Raw genomic sequence first — 24616 nt, forward strand, 5'->3', positions numbered from 1 at the left:
AGGGGATGTTCAAGGGGAAATAAACAGTCAACAGTAGACGTCACATAGAAGTGGTGTACATCATCTGAAAGCTGGGAACCTGGAGATTAATTTGAGATACTGCTAAGCACTGTGTGTCAAGTTGTACTAGTCATTAATAAGAAATAGAAAATAATTAATTAATTAATTAATTAAAATAAATTGTGGAAGTGTATAAGGGTTTACAACATTATGATAGAAGTATATGATGGTCATCCCCATGCTCTATTATGTCTTATAAATTGTTGCAACAATTTTTGGGTTGATATAATTTGTCACACAGATTTGGTGCTAAATTTAACTATGTTTTACCACTCGAGAATTGATAAAAATTATGAATTATCCCTCCAAAATACCACAATAAGACTCCAAGACCTTGAAGAACACCATAGAAAAAGTCATATTGTGATTTGGGATCAAATACTTTTTGACATTTGGAGATTTCTGCAAGAATTGCATTTTTCGGCGATTGGATGGCGAGCACTTCTGTTGTGTAAACTGCTCAGAAACCCCCTTATTGTCAATTTAGCTAGGAAAGCCATCCATCCTCTGAATGCTCTAGGTCTCTAGTTTGTGGCTGTAAAGTTTCATGAGGCTGTGATTATCCTAGAGGTCACCACAGGTCATTTTATACACTGAGGTCAAGTTTCAAAAAATGGTCTTACTACAATGAAAAGGCGTTCTGACATGGTTGGTACCAATGGATTCCTGATAGCGGCTGGGCACGCCGGCGGGCCGTCAGAGTTTTAAAGGGTTAAACTACATGTATATCCACTGAGGTATACTGGTAAAAAGCAATGCTGTGATGACACAGCAGCTGGTCTTGATTCTTCTTCTACACTCTGGTATCAAACCTGCTAAATCTCTAGTGAGTTATTTAATCATCCACATCACACCGATGAACCTTCTGCTGCACGATTTCACTTCATCCTATAAGTAGAACAGCTGAGTTTTATGGTCATATTTCTTCTTAAATACTTAGCGTACCTGCATATCAGCTTTTTTCTGCTCGGGTAGGTCTTTATCTGTAATAGGATCTAATTTGGGCTCTAATGGCTCTCTGCAGGAGAAAAGCTGAGACTCGGTCGATTAGGGACCTGCTTGATTTTCAATTTTCTAGTTGTATTTAAAAAATTTTCACTCCATCTTTGTGCCTCTCTAACACTATCTACCTCTTTATCTATCCCTGCTTCTCTGACTGTCTCAGTCACATCAGACAAAGCAGCCCTGCAGCGCGTGCATCGTTAAAATCCTGCTAACCACGAGCAGCCTGTCTCATTGACCTTGTTTGAAGCTCACAGTGCCACAGCCAACAACAATTACTCATCGTGCTGTTTGGGGCTAAGCCTGAGCTAATACTAAGTGGAGTGGAATGAAGTGTCGTAGCGTAAAACGCTAACGCTTGCAGCGGCTCCGCTGTGACAAATGCCCGCGCTCTCCTCTTATCCATCAGGCTCAAGACCAGACATTGATCATTGTTTTGGACAGAGTTTAACAGCCACTTCCCTGCGCTGGAAAAAACACACACACGGCCGGACACACAAACACACAGAGGAGCCCTCATTCTGCTCAGAGAGAAAAAGCTAAAATAAATGTTGAGTAGGCTGGCTGCTTCGTGAGTAGAGTACACCAATGTTTTACTCTGTGTGGGAGACAGGGGAGGCAGGGAGAGAGATGGAGAGGGGGGGGGAGTGAAATGGAGTTGTTGCTCTTAGTTTGGCAATAAAACACCACTGGAGTGTGCACAAAGATATACAGAGTGTGTATGTGTGTGTGTGTGAGACCTGCACCTTTTACCGCGTTGTGCAAGAAAGTTAAACGCTTTTGCAAAGTGATGAAGAACACGCAGTTCAAGAGCTGCAGGAACATACTTCACCTGCAGACATGTACTCACAGTGTAGGCTGTAAAGAAACAGCCACTTACACAGCGGAGCAAAGGTGCATCAACAGGGTGAAAGTAGGCCGGTTACGGTCCGGTACTCCGTCCCACTAAAAGCTTTCTGCCAAAACCCACATACAACCTGTCACAACCGATCGCATTTCAACAAGAAAACACATCTGCTAACATCAGGTCAACACACAGTTGATGACCTCCGTCAAGGAGGTTGTATGTTTGGTTTGTTTGTACACGCATTAAAGCCCCCCTCCAGCGTATTCTGACATTTCGATGATTTGCCTCCGAGCTGCAGGCGCTCTCATGCTCATTTGAGTCTGAGCTGCAAACAGATAAATCTGTTTATCTGTCTGTCTGTTTGTCGTTCTAGTTAGTTAATTAGTTAGGTGTAGTTAGCTAGCACAACTTGTTGCATCAGCTAACTGAAGGTTTTCATTTTATGTTTTAGTTTCCTCCACCTTAGTTTAGTGTGTTTATTTTCACCATGGCATTTGTGTGTGCGGTGAACGGGTGAAATCAACACAGTGAATTACACAAAATCCCACCAACAGAATTAACACAACACACTGACTGTCTCTCTCACTCGCTCTCTTCTTTACCGTACGGAAACGGAAAACAGCCAATATCGTTTTGGATGTTTGCAAGCCTCTTACAGGTCCGAACGCATTTGTATTATCAATTTATCTGCAGATTATTTTCTCAATTCATCAATTAATCATTTGGTTTATAAAACATCAGACAGCAGTGAAAATCTTAGTCCAAAGTAATGGCTGTCATCCATCAGTCTGACTGTACTACCACCATTATTACTCCTACACAAACACTACACACAGTTACTGCAAGGCTTAGTTTAATAATAGAAGGTTTTAATTGAGCGTGTGCGCTCTCCTACTTCTATCTTTGTGAGGACCATTATCAGTTTTAGACCCGGAGTGCTTGAATATTTGGTTGCTCCTCCCTTCTTCAAAGGGCTCTTTGGAGGTTTAGATCTTGTCTGGGTTTACGATCATGCTAAGGTCAGGGCAAAGACTCCTGTCGGGCCGTCAGTGAGCGTCCGTCGGTCATGTTTTTGTCCCGAACTGCGGGCTCTAGTCTGCCCGTGTCGGAGTTTTTTTGGCCGATTCAGCATGTTGAATCGGCAGCGGAACTCGTCAGTGAGAGAAATCACTCTGATTGGCTGTTCAGTTTCAACAAATCGGTGCACGAGAAGAGAAACGGAAGTGAGGAAAGCAAGCCAAGTAAAGTCAAGAGGACACACACAAAAGGCTCTTCTCATTTTTCATATTCATCTTCATCTGATCGTTCCAACACACGGATATTTTCACAGCGAAATGGCCATCTGAAATGAAGCTAAGTGGTATCGCAACAATGGCTCGTATATCCTTAATCCTCGGTCTTCCAGTTTCCCATTTTAAATGACGAATAGAGACTACCGCCGCCTGCTGGTGTGGAGTTATTTACAGAACGCACGTGGTAGTCGTCTGTAGTCTTTGCGGTGTGTTCAGGTGCAACTTTTTGACCGAGACAAAGGCGACGTGAAGCAACGCAACAGGTGGCTTTCATCGCCACTAGTATTTTATGTCGGTTTGGTGTGTCCGGGCCCTAAAGGTTGAGGTTAGGCATTTAGTTGTGATGGGTAAAGTTAGCGTTATGCGTTGTTTCTGAGATTTTATTGCTCGTTTTTAAGGTTGGCTAGCACCACCTTATCTAACAGAACTCTTGCATCTTCATACTCCAGTTAGAGCGCTGAAGTCGACCAATCAGATGCTCCTGGATGTCCCCAGAATGAGACACAAAACAGGCGACCGAGCCTTTGTGGCGTCCGCCCCTAATCTCTGTTTACCTTTTCATATAAAAACTGCTCAGACTACAGAAACCTTTCAGTCCCTGCTGAAGACCCTCCTCTTCTCGCTGGCGTTTGATTGAGTTGAGCTTGACTTGTTTTCTTCTGTCCTTATTGTTGTTTGCTTTGCATATGTATTTTGTGCCTGTTCAGCACTTTGGTCAACTGCGGTTGTTTTTAAATGTGCTATTGAAAAGTTTGACCTGACTTGACTTTGACTATAAGGGTCCTCACAAGTATAGAATCATACTTGTGTGTTTGCAAAGGTCAGTCTGATTGTGCTGATCGTACAAAGAATAAGAACTTTTTTTTTTGCCTCCGTGGAGGATTTAATTGGCAGGTCATCCCCACGTTAACCTCTGACCTGACTGCATTCACCTCCAGCACACCTGAACCACAGCAGCTACACAACCTCACTAACACACACACCTTCTAGGTGAGACGGAGACAGAATATGAACGCCGTTTCTCTTCCCCCTTTTTCACGGCGTCAGAGTAGAGGGCGTGAACAGAATAGAAATGAGAGGATGTGAAGGAGAAGAGGAGGAGGAGGAGGAGGAAGAGGAGAAACCTTGGAAAGAGACAGAGGGAGGGGAGAGGAAAAGGAAACGAGGACAAACTTAAGGGTTGTTTAAGGGGAGAGGTGGGGAAGGGAGGAGGAGATAAAGCGAAGAGGATAATACGAAAGGAGAGACAGATACAGAAATTAAAAAAGGAAGTGAAGCGAGGCGGGAACTATTGATGAGGTCAACCGAGGCAACGGAGAAAAAGTGTGACAACTTTTGACGAATTAAGTCATCCTTATTGATCTGTCACATCAGTCGATATGTTTGTTCCTATTTTAGTGTGTTTTTATGCTTCTTGAGTCTCATAAAGTAATGCAGTACGGTGGGCAGGACTGTGTACAGTGTGTGTGTGTGTGTGTTTGTGTGTGTGTGTGTGTGTGTGTGTGTGTGTTGAGATGCAGTCATGCCGAGGGTGCTGACAGGATCACGTGGTATTTCTCGGGGTGATGCAGTGCATTCTGCGTGGTTGTTTGACTAAAAAGTTGTTACTCTGTGGGTGTCCATGGAGATTGTAACCAAAGCAACAACAACTATAAAACTGTTACTACACATACCTCGGCCCTGGGGGAGGAGAACTTGTCCATGTTTGGTTTGATGGTCTTCCTAAAAGACAAAGAGAGATATGAGAGACGTAAGAGGACAGATAAAACACGTCTCCCAGAAACACTGCAGGTGTGATCAATAACAGGATGCATTACCCCTTGATGGGAGATCAAAATCTGACCGTTTAAGGACCTCTAATTATAATTTTTGTAGTCAAACCTAAGCTGTGTATTCTTAGCCACACAAGCAGCATGGCTATAGAGATAGTTAGAAATAGAGACATTTTGTACAGACATCCATGTTCCCCAGAGGATGAATCCTACTGACTTTTCCTCTGGCGGCATCATGTTGTTAACATTTTGTTTCAGAGTGAACTGAATTGTCTCAACAACTGTGAATTAAGATGTAATTTGGTGCATTCATGTTCAATGATGGTTACTACAAAGAGATGCAAAATGACCAAAAAGACACGGTAGGTGACTACAAAGTGATACAAAATGACCACAAAGAGATGCAAAATGACTACAAAGAGATGCTAGGTGACTACAAAGAGATGCAAAACAACCAAAAAGAGACGCTAGGTTACTACAAAGAGATGCAAAATGACCAAAAAGAGACGGTAGGTGACTACAAAGTGATGCAAAATGACCACAAAGAGATGCAAAATGACTACAAAGAGACGCTAGATGACTACAAAGAGATGCAAAATGACCAAAAAGAGACGCTAGGTTACTACAAAAGAGATGCAAAACGACCAAAAAGAGACGCTAGGTGATTACAAAAGGATGCAAAACGACCAAAAAGAGACGCTAGGTGATTACAAAGAGATGCAAAACGACTACAAAGACATACAAAACAACCATAAAGAGACGCAAAATGACCAAAAAGACACACTAGGTGACTACAAAGAGATGCTATACGACTACAAAGAGATGCAATACGACCACAAAGAGATGCAAAACGGACAAAAATATGTCTCTTTGAATCTGTGGCTCTTGTTATGTAGGAGGGTTGGGGGCATGGATGCTATGTTTAAGAATACTGAACTGTAATCAATGTTATTTTCCTTATGCAAGAACACAAAATGTACAAATTGGACAAAATTTATGTCGTAAAGACTACAAATAAAACTCAATATAGGCAGAAAATACAGCCAGTAGTTTAATGGTGCATGGAAACTCTTGCCCAGGTTGGATGAAGCTCATTTATAAAAAGTTGTTCAATGTAAAATATTAGAACTGTGCAACAAAAAGCATCTGGTTATGAGGACAATGAGGACAGTCAAATATGTGGCAACACTGGAAAGAGGAAACTTCACAGTTCCTTTGTAAAGTTCCACAACATCTAAATAAAGGCAGATCAGATGTAAGAGCAGAGGAAGTAATGAGAGTCTACGTTTGCATGATTTCCTGTTGAGAGATTTTCCCGTTAGCACATCTCCTGCTGCTGTAATCTGACCGCGGGGACGTGTGCCAATCAGACGCCTGAACAGCCGTTATGAAGGAAGAAGTAGACTGTAAACTGGGTAATACGTCTCTGCGGACTTTTCTCAATGTTTTCCCCAAATTTATGTATCCTTGCCTCCGTCGACTCCTCACTACTCAACTGCATCCATTTATGATGTGAGGGGATCAGATGGGAGGAATCAAGGCCGCAATTATTTAACAAATGGGACATTATAACAGCCTCGTTTCTTTTTATTTGACATAAAATATTTATGCCCTCTAGATGCTGTCTCAAACACAACAAACTGCTTATTAAGGACTGTTTGAGTAAAGATTAAAAAATCAATACTGAGGTGGATCCATTAATCAACTAGGTCACTTTGGTGTTTTTGCATCTCTTTGGGGTCGTTTTGCATCTTATTTGTCGATTAGCATCTCTTTGCAGTCGTTTTGCATCTTATTTAGGTCGTTTTGCATCTTTTTCTGTCATTTTGCATCTCTTTGTAGTCATTCTGCATCCCGTTTTGGTTGTTTTGCGTCTCTTTGTAGTCGCTTTACTTCTCCTTTTGGTCGTTTTGCATCTTTTGTTGTCGTTTTGCATCTGTTGGTTGTCGTTTTGCATCTTTTTCTGCTGTTTTGCATCTTTTTTTGTTGTTTTGCATCTGTTGGTTGTCGTTTTGCATCTTTTTCTGTCACTTTGCATCTCTTCTTGGTTGTTTTGTGCCTCTTTGTAGTCGCTTTGCATCTCTTTGGTCATTTTGCAACTCTCTGTAGTTTGCATTGAGTGTGGGCATTTTGTGTCTATGAAGAAATGTTAGCAGTTAGCAGTAACTACAAACAGAGGCTCTGGCCCAGGAGCCCAACAGGTTATGATGCCCCCGGGCAGACCCATTCAGTAATCCGTCCATGTATATCATTGCCTCCTCTGGCAGACTCCATGCTACTGCTTGAGGATGGTGTAGAAGGTTGAGAGATATGAACTGGAAACTAGGAAGAATCCCATCTAATGAGGAGCCAAGGTGAATCTGCTTTGTTATGACAGGACACCACTTTTCTAAAACATTTCTTCAAACATTTCCCAGATTGTCCTTGACATTGAAGATGAAGCCTAAATAACCAGACAATCGGGTGTTCAATTTGACAGCTGACTTACCAGTAAGACGCAAACTTCCAGCGCTCTTTCACTCTAAATCACATTTGATGTGAGCTAATAATGTAGAGTTCTGGAGGAAGTAAATGCTTGCATAAGCACCACACACACACACACACACACACAACCTTGTCTTCTTGCTGTGAATACTGAACAATTAGTGGGTCCAAGCAAATGTGTCTTTTATAGCACTAGATCAATAACTCCTACCACTAATATGAATCCCTGCTTATGTAAACTGATATTTATAACACTAAAGGTACAGCAACATTTTAAATAGTGATACAAAATCTGCATACTTCCATTCAATGTCTTCTGAGGAACTGAATTTTCCGTCTAAATTACCTCCATCAATCAATATACAGACTTAATAGCACTCATCTTGATGGAAAGCTCTGGAATGAAACTTGCATGCATATAAGTCTGCCAAAGTAAAACTCTTTTGTCTCTTAAGGCCTTTACACACCAGGGACGTGATGAATTAACAACAGAATATCTCTCATCAAAACTATTTATACCGGCAGTGATGTGAATTTGCGACACTTGTTCGATAAAAGGTTTGAATAGATTCTTATAATATATTATATATATATAAAAGTTAAATCAAATATCCAAGTACTACAGATTAGTTTTCCTCTTACCTGGGAAAAACTGACACTAAAACCCATTACCAGTTTAATTATTAATATAAATCTAGTACTTGAAGCATTTCAAGGTTTGTGCTTTTGGGTAAAAAGTCCATTATCTCCCATCCTTTTCCTCTTTCTAGCAGCCTGTTGTTGATCCTCTACATTAAACCGAGAGCTGAACCCCATCTGCTCCGACTACTTTCATTTCAAAATATGATTTAATTTGTTCATTTTTATTCATCATTTCAAGTGATGAAAACTGCTCTTAAAAAGCCTAATGGCTCTAGATTGAGAATAATTATGGGAACTTTTAAAAGATAAGGAGGCAATTTTTTTCCATCTTGATGATGAAAATGTCTCTGGTATTTCACATTTTGAGGACTTGGGTTGCTTTTACTGAGGATTTCTTATTCACAAAGAAATTTATGCAAATCCATTTAGGGCACAAACAAGTGCCAAAAAAATAACCCATTTCCTCATTAATTGCAGGTGTTTCAGTTCAGATTCACCAAGGCTGGCACCTTTACACCCTCAAACACTTTGGATAATTGGATCTTTGGATCTGAAGCTTTGATAAAAAAGCTTTTTTTCAAAGGGTCTGACAGGCACGTTGGTGTTGAGAACGGTGGCATCTTTGTGTCATTGTGCACAGTTTGAGGACGTGTTGTCTGAATGCTCTACGGTATATGAATATATAGATACAGAATGATAAAGCTCATGATGGATCTGGAGTAATGTGGAGCTCACGTCTTCATATTAAGTCACATCTTAACTAGCTGTTTAGCATTACTACCAGTCACTCTCTTTGTGCTTGTTAGCATCGCGTGCACAGGGGGGGGCTTACACTTTGCGGGTAGGTGGGCGGAGACGCCGGAGGTTTTGCGGTTGGTGCTCGCTGTCCTGGTCCGTTTGGTAGAAAAACATCCTGATAGCCTCGTTGAGCAACAACCATGTTGGCAGACCCAGCAACCTCTGGGAGAGAGAGGAGAGAGATGTAAACGGGTTGGATAACAAGACAGGAAGGAAAGGATAGAGCGGTGGTTCCCAACCTGGGGTCCAGCTCCCCCTCAGGGGGGCGTCAAATATCACAGGGGTTGCGCCAGGATTTGTCTGCTCTGAGGTTGTCAAAATCAATCAATAGTATCAATCGATAGTAATAGTATAGTAAAATAATCAAAAGTATCATATGAAACTAGAAAACCTAATGAATCCATTGATACCAACCATGTCATACTAGCTTGTCATGAAGGGGGCTAAATAACGCTCCAAACTGTCATGGCCATTTTCAAAGGGATCCCTTGACCTCTGACCTCCAGATCAGTGAATGTAAATGGGTTCTATGGGTACCCACGAGTCTCCCCTTTACAGACATGCCCACTTTATGATAATCACATGCAGTTTGGGGCAAGTCATAGTCAAGTCAGCACACTGACACACTGACAGCTGTTGTTGCCTGTTGGGCAGCAGTTTGCCATGTTATGATTTGAGCATATTCTTTTTGCTAAATGCAGTACCTGTGAGGGTTTCTGGACAATATCTGTCATTGTTTTGTGTTGTTAGTTGATTTCCAATAACAAATACATACACACATTTGCATAAAGCAGCATATTTGTCCACTCCCATGTTGATAAGAGTATTAAATACTTGACAAATCTCCCAAATCTTAAGGTACATTTGGAACAGATAAAAAAATGTGTGATTAATCAAGATTAATCAAGATTAATTATGGATAATCATGCGATTAATTGCAACTAAATATTCCCTAATAATAACACACTTCCTGGATAATTGATACAAAAGTCTGCATATATAACTGTTTAAATTTGCTACTTATTAGGCCACATTCTGTTTAAACCCGGCATTCGATCCATATTTGTTGGCGTTTAGCCCTTTAAAAAACAACATTTTCACTGCGGTCAAAAAACACAAAGAAAGGCACGCGCCTGTATTGACGGGGCGGTCTAGCAGCAACCTAACAACACCATAAATTTCATTTATTTAACCACAATAACTTGTGGTTATCTTACACTAGAAGATCATATTATGTCTCTGCATTTGCCTGGTGAATCCACCAAGAGTTAAATTCATTAAGGAAAGTAGATTTAAAAAAAGACTAACTCATTTAATACACTGAATCACTTATTGAAATTGATGATTTTGTTCGAGGATTTGTAAAAATGTAAGGATGATGACGTCAGAAAATGTGGGGAAGGGTTTCAGCTTTTCTTAGATACAAGTAGGGGGGGGCATCAAGAAAAAATAGGTTGGGAACCACTGCGATAAAGGACCAAAAGAGAGATAATGAGGCAGCGTTTGAGGTGGAAGATGGGGAAGCCGGGTGGAGATGGAGGGTGGTTAGAGAGGTCAGCAGAGACAAGATGGGTCTAAGGAGAGTGGGAGTTTGATGGAAGAGGAGAAGGAGAAGTAGGGTGGTGGGAGACTCGAGCGAGAAGGATGGAAGGAGTGGATGAAAAAAAGAGCAGATGAAGAGAGGAAGATTACAAGTGCAAGGCAAGCGAAGGCGAGAGAGTGTGGCAAAGTGAGAACCACGTAGGTTGCGGGAAAAAAAGCAGAAAAGAGAAGTGAGTGAGTGGGAGAAAGAGAACCTGATCATGTTTTTAGCGATGGAGCAACGCTGAAACATGTCAAAAGTCCCACAACTACAGTCAGTCAGACGTGATGTGGGCACAGGGCAGAGCAAAGAGAAGAGAGCAGCAACGCCTACATGTTGAGCTCCATCTGCAAACTGCTGCTGAAATATCCGAGTCGGTGCTTATCCACCTACAGCATCGTTCAGCCCACCAAGTTGTAGGCTTCTGCTGCAGAAGACACCGAGCATGCCAACAAACTCTTTCCTTTGTACAAAATAAAACACTGCATTACATTAAAAGTGATTACCTTCATGTACGTGTTGAGTTCAGGGATTCTGCTCTCTGCAATCTCCTTCTTGTGGCCCATGAAGACTTTTCCTAAAGAGAAACATGCTCACAATGAAAAAGGTGCAGGAATAAAATCAGCAGGGGGTCAGATGTATAATCGTTTCCCACACACACTGTTAACTGGTATTTATGGAAGAAGAACATGCAGAATGTGCACAGCTCACACATACTGTACGCCAGACCAGGCGAACAGACGTTTCTCTACAGTGAGCTCAGTGTGATATAGAAATGAAAACATAAGGTGAGAGACTGAATCTAATATGCAATATTATTCTTTTAGGCTCCAACTCAGTTTCACTGACTGTATATGTTTTTTTTGCCGACTGCACCCTGCAGAGATTATGTCATTCGTACGAGGACTCACACGCACACATCACAACATGATATACAGCCTACGCTATTCAACTGATTGGCGGCGGTAACGTGATTCATGCGTCGAGTGTTCACACCAGCTGTGTTTCTGCTGCTGCTGTCAGCCCTTTCTTTCTACATAGAGTTTGCCTTTTAATGGCCATTTAACTTCATTATAAATATCATTTATATTTATTTTAGACAGAGAAAGGTTAAGAAACGTGTGGTAATTTGTAAATAATAGTAATAATTCACAATTAAAACCTGTACTATATTCATTCATGGAGCTCTGCAAGTCACCGCATGTTCTACAACACTGTCCTGCAAATATTTCAGAATAAAAGCCTTGTGTTAACAAATGAAGGAATTCTGTCCGCAGAAAAAAAACGCTTGAGGGCTTTTATTTTGAAATGAAAGCAGGAAGTGTTGATTTAAAAAATAAATCTTTACTTTTTTTCATCTCCGTAACATATTCTACATATATCTAGACATTAAAACTGTAGTAATATTTCTTGTATGATGTCAATATAAAGTCAATTGATCACTTTCACCGTCTGTTGTTGCTGTGAACCGTGCGGCTCGCGTCGAAAATAGGCAAGACCTCGAATATTTAGAAGAGATGCAGCTGAGCCGCATGTCTCACCCGGGCATTGTGGCTGCTCGAACATGTTAACACGGATGCCGAAATAAAAAACAAAAGGTAACGCCAAACGCTGCTGACGTTCCTGGTGTGGCCCAAACTTTAGGCTTGCTCTTCATCGGAGGTGGAAAACCAAAACTAATAGAAGACACTTCTGGTCAGGCACAAATCTCACCATTGTGACTTAATGTAACCTGGTAGCTCATGTAATGATTCAGGTAGCCAAGGAGTAAAATGTAGATGTACCGATACTGCATACCGGTGAGTACCGGCCCACTTCGAGCACTGATGCAGGCATATTTGTGCATAGAGAGTAGACATATTTATACACTTAACCCCAAGAAAAAGTCAGTTCTATTAAACTTTCCACAAGAACGCCATGTATTTTAGCAGTATGTGGGGTATTTTAAATCAAAACCACATTTATTTCATCCCAAACTAGACTAATGCTCCTCTAGAAAACACATCCTTCATGAGGGGCGTGGACGTATTACCCTTCATCCCTAATATCACACCAAGTCCAGTCAGAAATGATGAGGCACAGCGCCGATTGCTAATGCTCTAAATCAGGCCGCTCAACAATCCATCCAGAGCCATCCAACTCTGCTGTTAAATCTGATTTAGCACAGTCGTAATGACCCTCAGCCCTCTCTCCTCTCTGCTTCTGTCCTCTCGTTCACTCCATCACTCCCATTTACTCACTGATGATGAATCATTCACTCATCTGCTCACCACCTGCTGAATACAACGCTCTGCCGACCTTCTATCTATTGTAGAATACGTTTTTTCTTTTCTTATTTCTATCATAATATCGATGTTGCATTAAGCCCAAAGGCTACACCTGAGATAAAACAAGATAACAGGAGAGAAGAATGTGTTTGACTTCCAGATAGCAGCTGATATATTTAGATTAATCTATTAAGGACAAGCAAAGAGAAGAGAGAGAGAGAAGGAGCAAAACAGTCTGGCATTAAGATCATTTTTCAGTAATTAATATTCATTAATCACAAAAGTTTCAATTTGACCAAACAGACCTTTGTCCTTTTCCATTATTGTTTTTTTGCTCCTACCCATCTCCCATCCTCCCCTCTGTCTCCCTCCCCCCCCCCCCCCCTGTCTTTCTTATTCCCTCTCCATCCTGATGAGATCTGGCACCGCAATTAAACCCATCACATCTAATATTATCCAGCAGACTCCTCGGTGGCAGACGCTAAATCAGAGTTTGTAGAAAAGGAGAACTTTCCCCGATATAGAAAGTGACATTGAGAGATATTCCCCTTAAAGTCTATAATAAAGAAGTTATGTCACAAATGTATTGCTGTTAATTAGAGTTGCTGTCACATGACAGAAATGTGACTGGAATCAATATATTCATAGTGGGTTACTTTCAATAAACTATGAAAAGATGTATATAACAGACTGCACATGTAACAATGGGGCATAAAAGCATCTTTACTACAGAGAGCCATGTCCTTAACTGACTCATTTTTGACTGATTTTACAGCTTTTTAGGAGAATATTAAAGATGGGGTCGACAATGTTGGAAAGCTAGCATAATTTGAAAGTAGCATCGCCTCAGGAGCTCCGCAGTGATTGGTAGACGTTTTTTTCAGGATTACAGCAGCTACAGATGACAGCTCCTTTCTGGTCCTTTTTTAGAGCTCATCAGTAATGGATCGCTGTCGGGGTGTAAATACCATTTCAACCAATATAACAAATAGTGTCTACTGGAGAGCATCGTCAACCCTGCCTTTAACTATAAATAAAATACTAGGGAAGTCAATCAATTAAAACAATCCTTAAAAGGGAGATTTGTCAAGTATTTAATACTCTTATTAACATGGGAGTGGGCAAATATGCTGCTTTATGTTAATGTATGTATATATTTATTACAACAATGACAAATATTGTCCAGAAACCCTCAGGTACTGCATTTAGCATAAAACAATATGCTCAAATCATAACATGGCAAACTGCAGCCCAACAAGCAACAACAGCTGTCAGTGTGTCAGTGTGCTGATTTGACTATGACTTGCCCCAAACTGCATGTGATTATCATAAAGTGGGCATGTCTGTAAAGGGGAGACTCGTGGGTACCCATAGAACCCATTTTCAGTCACATATCTTGAGGTCAGAGGTCAAGGGACCTCTTTGAAAATGGCCATGACAGTTTTTCCTCACCAAAATTTAGCACAAGTTTGGAGTGTTATTTAACCTCCTTCATGACAAGATAGTATGACGTGGTTGGTATTGATGGATTCTTTAGGTTTTCTAATACCGAGTCTGCTACAGCCTCCAAAAAGAAAAGAAAATCTCCTGTTAAAAACAAAATTCACCAACATCTGACGGGCCAAATCGAACCAGGCAGGGCAACTTTGGGCAGCCGCGTTTCGACAGTAGATGTGATGATGTAGAGTCGGCACTCTTGTAATCAGATTACTGTGCTTCTACTGCAACAATGCTGTAAATAGCACATGCTGTAAATGTGACATTGAATATTAAACCCAATCCTTCATTAACACTGTCCACAAGTCGACAGTTAAATTAAAGCCGCTTGAGTTCAAACAGAAATAAATCTGTATGCAACTGAAGTGTGTAACCTGATTCCTACCTGTAAGCAGTTTATACATCTACACACACACCTCACTCTGTCCTCATCTCTCCTAAATCGATGGTCCGAGCCACCCATTCAAAGCCCCTCAGGCTTTTATTGGTGCAGATGTTGGTTTCCAGCCTCCGATAATCAATACTGACACTGACGGCGGCTCCCAGACAGACAGACTTATGGGAAAACAACGAGCTGCAGACGGAGCAGATGAGGACGAGAGGACAAACACGGACATGCTGCAGCACAGCCAACGACTGAAGCCTGAGTGAAAATATCGTACAGTCTTAATGACTTATATTTCATCTTAATTTAAAAAGATTACATGGCTAAAGACTTAAAAGGAAACCATTAGAAGAAACACGAAATGGTGGTAAAACTGTTATGATGCAAGCATGCATCTCTGCAGCACCGCCACATACACAAACTGTTGTATAATTACTGCAATTAGCATATTAAGCATGTTGAGGTTCTAAACAGCACTCTCCAGTCTGTTATTGCACCAGCTGACTCTTTCTAATTTATTTAAAGTTTCTGATTGTGGCCGGTCCAGCTGCTTTCTACCAGCATTTAATCTTCTTTATCAAAAGCTAACTTGCATGGGCCAATGACTTCCTGTTAACTTTATTTAGATTATTTAATGTGCAGACAGCTGCTCTGTTGGGTGTATTTTCTTTTCTCTTTCTCTCTTGTTCTTATTTCTTCTCGTCATCAAACAACTTTATGGTGGCGGTAACGTGATTCATGCGTTCACACCAGCTGCATTTCAGCTGCGTTTCTGTTGCTGCTGTCAGCCCTTTCTTTCTACATAGAGTTTGCCTTTTAATGGCCATTTAACTTCATTATAAATATCATTTATATTTATTTTAGACAGAGAAAGGATAAGAAACGTGTGGTAATTTGTAAATAATAGTAATAATTCACAATTAAAACCTGTACGATATTCATTCATGGAGCTCTGCAAGTCACTGCATGTTCTACAACACTGTCCTGCAAATATTTCAGAATAAAAGCCTTGTGTTAACAAATGAAGGAGTTCTGTCCACAGAAAAAAAAACGCTTGAGGGCTTTTATTTTGAAATGAAAGCAGGAAGTGTTGATTTAAAAAATAAATCTTTACTTTTTTTCATGTCCGTAACATATTCTACAGATATCTAGACATTGAAACTGTAGTAATCTTACTTGTATGACAATGTTATAATATTCCCGGTGGCTTTAGTAGTCACCATTCATACCCACATCACCTTTTTCTTAAGGGGACACACCCCGGGTGAATAGGGTAAAAAAACAAAAAAACAACAAGACAATTATTTTTTGTATGACAAGTTTTCTGATAATGTATATTTAAATATGCAAATGAAGCAGTATGTTGTCAAATATGTGCTAATTTAGATTATTTTTTTTAGAATTTAGGAGAAATTTACAGACGTAAATAGACAAAGTAGTAAACTAAATGTTTCCACTAGTCTGAAAGAAGACATGTTATGGAGGCAAGATAGACCAACATCTCAAAATCCATCAGGGTATTTAAAAACGGTGTTATGCCTGTAGTGTCTCTCCTTAAGCAGTCAAAAGCTGTACTGTAAAATCAAACATTTTTACTATATTAATGTAGATATAGAGAGATATTTTCCAAAGTAAAAGTTCCTAGAAGTGTATGATTCAACTTTTTCCCATGTTTTAGTGTTAAAAATGTTAAGAAAAGCTGAAATAAATTGTAATATTAAATCGCAATACATATCGAATCGGTACCCAAGTATCGTGACAGTATCAAATCGGGAGATAGGGGTTCTAGGTTTGGTTTCTCTCATTCATCACGTAGCTAAGTAACCAGGAAAAGTCACTGGAAAGAGGATAGATGGATGAATCTGCCTCCTTCATCTGTCCTCAAACCCTCACCCTTCATCGTGGCTGTTTCCCCTCACGGTTTGTCCCTGCGGCTCTCATCTGTCCTTCTATCCATCTGCTCTTTTCTGACTAGTCTGAATGTCAATCACTGGATTATACTTTCTTATTACAGTCTTCTGATGTAAGGCTTTAAACTGAGGTGACCTTGTACTCTTCAGTGGCGCTATGATGATTGATGGCGATGCAGACTTTGTGACATTTAGCCTGACAACTATGGAGGACGGAACCTGCCAATATAAAAAATAAATACATAAATGACTCAATAAATAAATATGCTATTAAATGTACCAAAAATAATATTGAAAATAAATGTAAGTATTAGTTAATTGATAAAATGTGACATAAATTTGATTTTTTTTTCTGTTTTAATTTGCTTCTTTATTTATTTATCTTTGTACTGATTTTGCATTTATTTTTATTTATCTAAAATGTATTTCTAAATTAATTTATTCATTATTAAATTGTTTTCAATCATTTATTTATTATTATTATTATTATTATTATTTTTATTATTATTAACTTTTAAATGTATTTTTTTTTAATTATTTTACATTTATTTTTAAATGTAGATATTTATTCTTAAATTGTATTTATTAATTTTCTTTTTTATTAACTTTTAAATGTCTTTACTTATTTTTTCATGTATCTTTTTATTTATTTTAATCTATTTTCAAATGTATTTATTCATTATTAAATTGTATTTATTTCTGCATGATTTTCCCTTTGCATTTCCCCAAACTTATTTATTTCTATTTGCTTTTCATTATACATTTCTTTATTCTTCATTTCTTTATTATTTTGGCAGGTTCAGACCTCAGACACTTAGCTACGGTCATATCTAAAGAGAAGAGTTTGATTCCAGAAAGATGCTAACATGTCGTCTTTCTGGGACTTTAATCATTCACTATTAGAGACTAATTAAGAATCATATCAGGGCTGATCTGGGCATATTTTAATGGATCGGTATCAGCTACAATAAAGCAGATCAAACTCTGATCCTTTACTGTGTTTCCTCATCTCGGCCTGTCAGTGTTGCAGCGCTGCTCTCCTTTAAGACCGCCCGTCTGAGCATATCGCTGCATTATCTAAGTGAGAATTAGAGTGTGTGAATGCGAAAATTTATTTGGGCGCACCAGCACGACTTACTCAGTTGGAGAGTTTGGTCTAATACGTGGAGTTGCTGATCTCTGTTATCTCTCCTCTCTCTTTGTTATTAGCAGAACTAACTGTACTGTAGTTCCCACAACACCAACAGAGCGATACCTCTTACAGCTGATCGTGTAATTTAAGTTTATAAACTTAGTTTTAAACCAGGACTTTCAATATTTGGATCAAGAGGACCAGCAGTTGTTTCAGTGAGTCAGATAATATTTAACATTAAGGTAAATATTGGACTCTGCAGATACACAATATCAAGGCGTAGGATCAGGACATTCCTACCCATTATGCTTTACAAGGAAACTATTTTAATTCTACTGAATAAACATTTCGAGAGTAGGAGTTCCCCTTCACACAGCAGATTTCTCATTGCATTAGTGTTGTAACGCAGCGTTTTCAGCGCTCAACTTCACATTATTATGCAGCAACATGTGCTTAAAATATGCCACCGCTATACCCTTGTGACTTGAAGACAAGTTCACACGAAACCGGGGCTAAATTTCAATCAAATCTCTGAGGGCCACAACCGTAATTATTATTCACTATTCTTCCTTATTTTCATCTGCTACTAATGTGTTCTTAAATTCATTCAGAGAATCCAATGATGTCTCAATCCACTCTGGACAAAACAGGAGGTATATATTTGATTTATGATATCAGCCATAACATTATGACCACCTGACTAATATTGAGTAGGTCCCTCTTTTGCCGCCAAAACAGCCTGACCCGTCGAGGCATGGACTCCACTAGACCTCTGAAGGTCTGCTGTGGTATCTGGCACCAAGCCGTCAGTAGCACATCCTTTAAGTCCTGTAAGTTGCGAGGTGGGGCCTCCGTGGATCGGACTTGTTTGTCCAGAACATCCCACAGATGCTCGATTGGATTGAGATCTGGAGATTTTGGAGGCCGAGTCGACACCTCCAACTCGTTGCCGTCCACATGATGTAAAAGAAAACGTGAATCATCGGACCGGGCCACCTTCTTCCATCGCTCTGTGGTTCAGTTCTGATGCTCACATGCCCATTGTAGGTGCTTTTGGCGGTGGACACTGGTCAGCACGGGCACCCTGACCGGTCTGCGGCTACGCAGACCCATACACAGCAAACTGCTCCTCACTGTGTGTTCTGACACCTTTCTATCAGAACCAGCATTAACTTTTTCAGCAGTTTGAGCTCCAGTAGCTCTTCTATTGGATCGGACAACACGGGCCAGCCTTTCGCTCCCCACATGCATCAATGAGTCTCAGGTCTGACCCTGTTGCCGGTTCACCAGTTTTTCTTCCTTGGACCACTTTTGGTAGGTCCTGACCACTGCAGACTGGGAACATCCCACAAGAGCTGCAGTTCTGGAGATGCTCTGACTCAGTCGTTTAGCCAGCACTATCTGGCCCTTGTCAAAGTCGCTCACATCCTTACGCTGGCCCATTTTTTCTGCTTCCAACACAAAGTTCAAAGTTCAAAATGTTCACTTGCTGTCTAATATATCCCCCCCACTGCCAGGTAACATTGTAACGAGATGATTAATGTTATTCACTTCCCCTGTCAGTGGTCTTAATGTTATGGCTGATCGGTGTACTATATCCTACGCATGTAGCAGTTCACTGTTAAAACCATAGTCAGATGGGTTTCAGTTCCTCCAGCCACAGCCAGCTGTCACCATGAACCCAGTCTGTGCATGAAGCGGAGCAGAGCGAGTGTGCATTTGAAGGTCAAAGCGTGACGAGGCAGAAAGGATGCAGCAAAACACAACTTTCCCTCTGCATTCAGTCAGCAGCAAAACCAACTACAGTCATCACTGTGAGACTGGACGTTACAGTAGCACTGCTGACTGTCCGCTATTATTCTCACTAAACAAGAAACACAGGACGCAGGGACGTTAATAATCCAAGTTATTTCTGCATCTTCTCTCACTAATATCATTAGGCTATAGATCAAAACAATTTGCCGTAGTGTTACAGTAGTAAGGACAAATTTTACTGTAGCGTAGCAGTGACAGGTTGATGAACTGTCAGTCAATTACAGACTGAAAAGTTGTCAGACAAAAGATGTACAGAAGCTCAAAGTGAAACACAACACAACTAGCATTATGGGAACATTCTGCACTGATCCTTTCATGCACTAATCAATCATTAAAACAATAGCTGTTTAAGTGACATTAGCTGGCGTTCCAGCCCGTTCTCATTCCCACGGTGTCAAATACCGACACGGCAACGATTTGACATGCCCCGCGGCGTGCGATACAGACACACGAGGCACCCTTTAGTGTCTGTATGAGACGCACCAGACTTTCAAGTGACTACAATGTAAACCTGTCCGCGGCCATATTAAACACTCAGAGAAAGTGGTTTAAAGTTTTAAGTATTAAGAGCAAGAAAACACACACAGGGTGGGCGGGGTTGGAGGTGGATGGGTCCAACAAACACAGGGCTTTCATCCAGGACACTGCTGTTTGTGTCTCGTGCGTCACGTTGCAATCAGCTTTTCTTTCATGTCCCATGTTCAAAATGTTCAGTGATCATTTTTCACTTTACAAACGTAGTAATTTAAAGCCCAACCACGATGCTTTTCTTTTAACCTAAGCAAGTGTTTTTGTTTGAATTCAGGTGTGTTTACTGCGACCGTAAAGTGACGCCAAAAAACACGAGGCTTTCATCCAGGAGACCGCTGTTTGCGTTAAGTTTCACGTTACAATCAGTTGTTCGTTCGTATCTCGTGTTCACAACATTCAGTGTTATTTTCACTGTACAAACGTAGTAGTTTTAAAGTCCTGACACACCAAGCCGAAGGTCGGCTGTCGCACAGTTTGGTGTTGTCGGTGAGCGTCTGTCGGCCTAGTTTTTGCGCTGTGTCGGAGTTTTTTTCTCGGTCTTCTGGTTTCCCTTTTTCAAGGACAAATACAGACTACCGCCGCCTGCTAGTGAGGACAGTTATTTCCTCTCACGCAAGCGCAGAACGTACGTGCTAACTGCATCCATGAGTTTGAGGGCTTTATCACACACCGAAACACTGCACAGTGGTTTAATATTACACCACTCACAACAGGTCCTCTGTGCTGGAGCCCTCAGGTTTCTCATTGAAATGAATGCAGGACTGCTATCTGTGGCTTACCCGTCAACATTTACTCTATTACACCAGCTGCCCTCGCAGAAACCTGAAGTTGTTCTCTCAACACTAAAAGTTAAACTTGCAGCATCAGAACCAGCTGATGTGTTTTGAGGCTTCGGCCCATCATGTCTAGATGTCAAATGTTCCCCAGAAATGTATTTAGTAGCTTGTTACTGTTTAATGTCTTTATGTGGACACAGTCTTGCATGGTAGCCTAAAGCAACTTAACAATATTGGTAGGCTTAATAATTTGTCTGTTGAGCTTCGGGCTCCTGACAGACGTGTATTTGAACTATGTGACACCGCTGCAGTTATCGGTGCTGTACACACACACGCACGCACGCACGCACGCACGCACACACTCACCTGGAAGAGACGGCAGGATGCAGGTGTTGGGTCCAGGTCTCTCTTGGTTTTCAGGAGAGTATTTGGACTCGAGGACCTGGTGGAGGTCGAAGAATTCTCGGTACCTCCTGTAGATGAGATATTTACTCCCTCCTTTAGTCTTCACCTCAATCACAAACGCCTGGAGGAGAAACAGAGACATGAAGCGATTTGTTACTCGTCATTTTCTTATCTCGGCTCGGTTAAAAGTTTGTGGTAACTTTCTAAACTTACAAAGTAGTCAATGAAGCCTTTCTTCTCCTCGATATCAGCAATGGTGGCGCTGATGGGGATGTTATGAGGCAGCTGATCAAAGTCACTGAGCAGAAGAAATAAGCTGGTTAGAATATTTTACACAGCAGAGGTTAGCCCTGTAAAATCCGGTTTTATAATACGGAGGCATTGATGCTGGAAAGTACATTTTTATTTATTTATTTTCAATTCATCAGATTTGAAACATTGGTGTTTAGAATATTAACCCTCTGATACCCGCGGGATCACGGGAGATCCCGACCGACTTTACTGTCTTTCAAGGGTTCTAGCAAGTTCAGTTTTAGGGCTAAAGTGAAGATATAGATATCATCTGAAACTAGAAACTACAAAACCTAAGCAATCCATTAGTACCAACCATGTCATGCTAGCTCGTCGGGAAGGAGGCTAAATAACGCTCCAAACTTGCGTTAAATTTTGGCGAGGAAAAACTGGCATGGCCATTTTCAAAGGGGTCTCTTGACCTCTGATCTCAAGATATGTGAATGAAAATGGGTTCTATGGGTACCCACGAGTCTCCCCTTTACAGACATGCCCACTTTATGATAATTAAGTATTTGAATATTTCTGCATACTGGGGTCCATAAACAGTCTCTGACTTACATAAATTGGGTCTCACTGTAAAGCTGAGACTCCTGTGGATCCAATGAGCCCAACCGTATTCATGTGTGATGATGTTATTTCTCATAGGAGCCATTTCATTGTAGTGAGACCATTTTTTTTAAACTTGACCTCACTGTCTAAAATGACCTGTGGTGACCTCTAGGATAATCACAGCTTCATGAAACTTTACAGCCACAAACTAGAGACCTAGAGCATTCAGAGGATGGATGGCTTTCCTAGCTAGATTGACAATAAGGGGGTTTCTGAGCAGTTTACACAACAGAAGTGCTCGCCATCCAATCGCCGAAAAATGCAATTCTTGCAGAAATCTCCAAATGTCAAAACGTTTTTGATACCAAATCACAGCATGGCTTTTTCTATGGTGTTCCTCAAGGTCTTGGTGTCTTAATGTGGTATTTTGGAGGTATTATTGATCATTTTTTATCAATTCTCTAGTGGTAAAAAAAGGTTAAATTTAGCACCAAATCAATCCAACAACTTATGAGACATAATAGAGCATGGGGATGACCATCATATATTTCCATCATAATGTTCTCAGCCGTTATACACTTTCACAAGTTATTTTAATTAATGAATTAATGTTTCTCTCTGACTTATGACTGAGCTGCATTTTAAATTAATCTTCAGGTTCCAGCTTTCAGATGATGTACACCACTTCTATGTGACATCTACTGCATCTGTGACTGCAGCAAAAATAATAAAAACATAATTGCAACAAACAACTTTAACATGTTCTGTCTGACAAAGAGCGAATAAATAAAACACAGAGCCACAAAACTTCTGCGAACATGAGGTGAGCTGTAGTTTCATTTTGACCCAGTGACAGTCTACATGCAGAGAAACAGTGAACTGATGGAACCTGATAACAACTTCATATATTGTGATTTTAGTATCTAGTAGGCAATAAATACCACTCCACTGATATTTTATAAGTGTCATAAACCTGCGCTATCAGACATGACGACATTAATTCTCGGTTAGTGATTTCTTCCGTTAAACTAACTCACCTCTCGTCTCGTAGCTGCTGCGGCAGCGACATGATGTTGCGCAGGTTTTGACTGCAGACAAACGCAGAAAGTTGAACTTGTTCGCTTCTTACATGCAGACTAAAGTCCCTCACTGCTGTCTGCACCGACTGACTGAGTCTGAGTCGGTCTGCAGGGCGGAGAACAGCACCAGGAAGAGAGAAGAGAACAGTTCCCTAAAAACACACCAGAGGATGGTGCGTTCAGTGACCTGTACTGCAGCTACAGACAGGGCGGGGTCAGAGTCTCTAATGGGGTGCAGGTGGCAGGTGAGAGGGCAGGTAGGCTATGACAGAAGGTAGAGCACAGAGGAGCACTTTGTTTATTTGTTTCTTTGTTTTGCACAATTTCAGACTATACAACATCACAAAAACATAAAGTAATAATATAAAGTGCAGGAAGAGGCAAAAAACCCACTGGGCTTATCTGAAGCCTCTACCTACAGACAAGATTAATATAAAGAAATAATATGACTACATAATAGTGATAACAAACAGTAGGACAAGATATATATAATAATAACAATAAGAATACAGTAAATACGATACCATACGATACAACTTTATTGTCAGTTTGCACTGAAATTCATTTTGCATCCACAGGCAGCTCAGTTTGAGGAAAAAGTACACATACAACAGACATCCTGTTACCATAGACAGACAGACAAGTAAGACCCATCAGATAAAAAACAAAACACATCACAATTATTCATACATAACCCATTACAAAATGACCATCTGTCCTCTGGATTTACATGTCTTTAGCAGCACATTAATTATTATTTAGCAACAAGATGGACTTATGGACAAAAGCGTTCTTTCGCCTGATGCGGTTAAAAGTAGGGACTCTGAATCGCCTCTTGGAGGGCAGAAGTTGATATTCCCCATTTAAAACATGTAAGGGATCAGAAGAGATGCTGTTGGCCAGTCTGAGCATACTCTTGTTGTGAGCTGCTTGAAAGGAGGCTGTCACAGGTTGGACACTGATCTTCGCGCAGATTTTGATTTGGCTGTAAAGTTTAGTTTTAAGTTTTACAGATATACTATTGAGCCAGGCTGTGCTGCAGTACAACATGATACTCTGAATAACTGAACTGAAAAATAGAAAAATAATCTATCATATATATATATAAAAAAAGATAAGTGTGTGTGTGCGTGTGTTGCGTGGAAGTGTATGGTTAGTGTTTGTGAGGAGGAAATTGATTTAAATATCTATAATGATTTCTGGGCAATCGTAACCAAACAACATTGTGTGTGGGAAAAAATAAGAAACATAAAAACAGATACATGGACAACAACATGGGGAAAAGCAATTACAAGACAGCAGATGAATGACCGTTTAAGCGACTTTTGAAACTTTTGACAGATGAACAGTTTATTGATAGATGTGAAAAGCTACTCCATAATTTATATTCATGAATTTAGAACAATTCTGGCTGATGATGAGATGAAATAATCAGGTAAGATTATGTTAAAGGGTTAATTCATCAAATCACAAACATGTTCTCATTGATGCCCATCT

General features: G+C 40.4%; 1 protein-coding gene across 1 annotated transcript in view; it reads right to left on the bottom strand.

Moving 5' to 3' along the window:
• Positions 1 to 23357, bottom strand: part of ncf4 (neutrophil cytosolic factor 4) — a 39098-nt gene extending 15741 nt beyond the window's left edge. The window contains exons 1-6 of the mRNA XM_037763713.1: positions 23078 to 23357; positions 21411 to 21495; positions 21159 to 21318; positions 10986 to 11056; positions 8932 to 9059; positions 4875 to 4923 (exon numbers count right to left, since the gene is read on the bottom strand). Of these exons, the coding sequence (XP_037619641.1) occupies positions 4875 to 4923; positions 8932 to 9059; positions 10986 to 11056; positions 21159 to 21318; positions 21411 to 21495; positions 23078 to 23109 (525 nt within the window). The 5' untranslated portion in view covers positions 23110 to 23357. The remainder of the gene's footprint in view (positions 1 to 4874; positions 4924 to 8931; positions 9060 to 10985; positions 11057 to 21158; positions 21319 to 21410; positions 21496 to 23077) is intronic.
• Positions 23358 to 24616: the final 1259 nt, after the last annotated feature.

The sequence above is a fragment of the Sebastes umbrosus genome, chromosome 3 (genome assembly GCF_015220745.1).
Source record: "Sebastes umbrosus isolate fSebUmb1 chromosome 3, fSebUmb1.pri, whole genome shotgun sequence".
Classification (NCBI taxonomy): Eukaryota; Metazoa; Chordata; class Actinopteri; order Perciformes; family Sebastidae; genus Sebastes; species Sebastes umbrosus.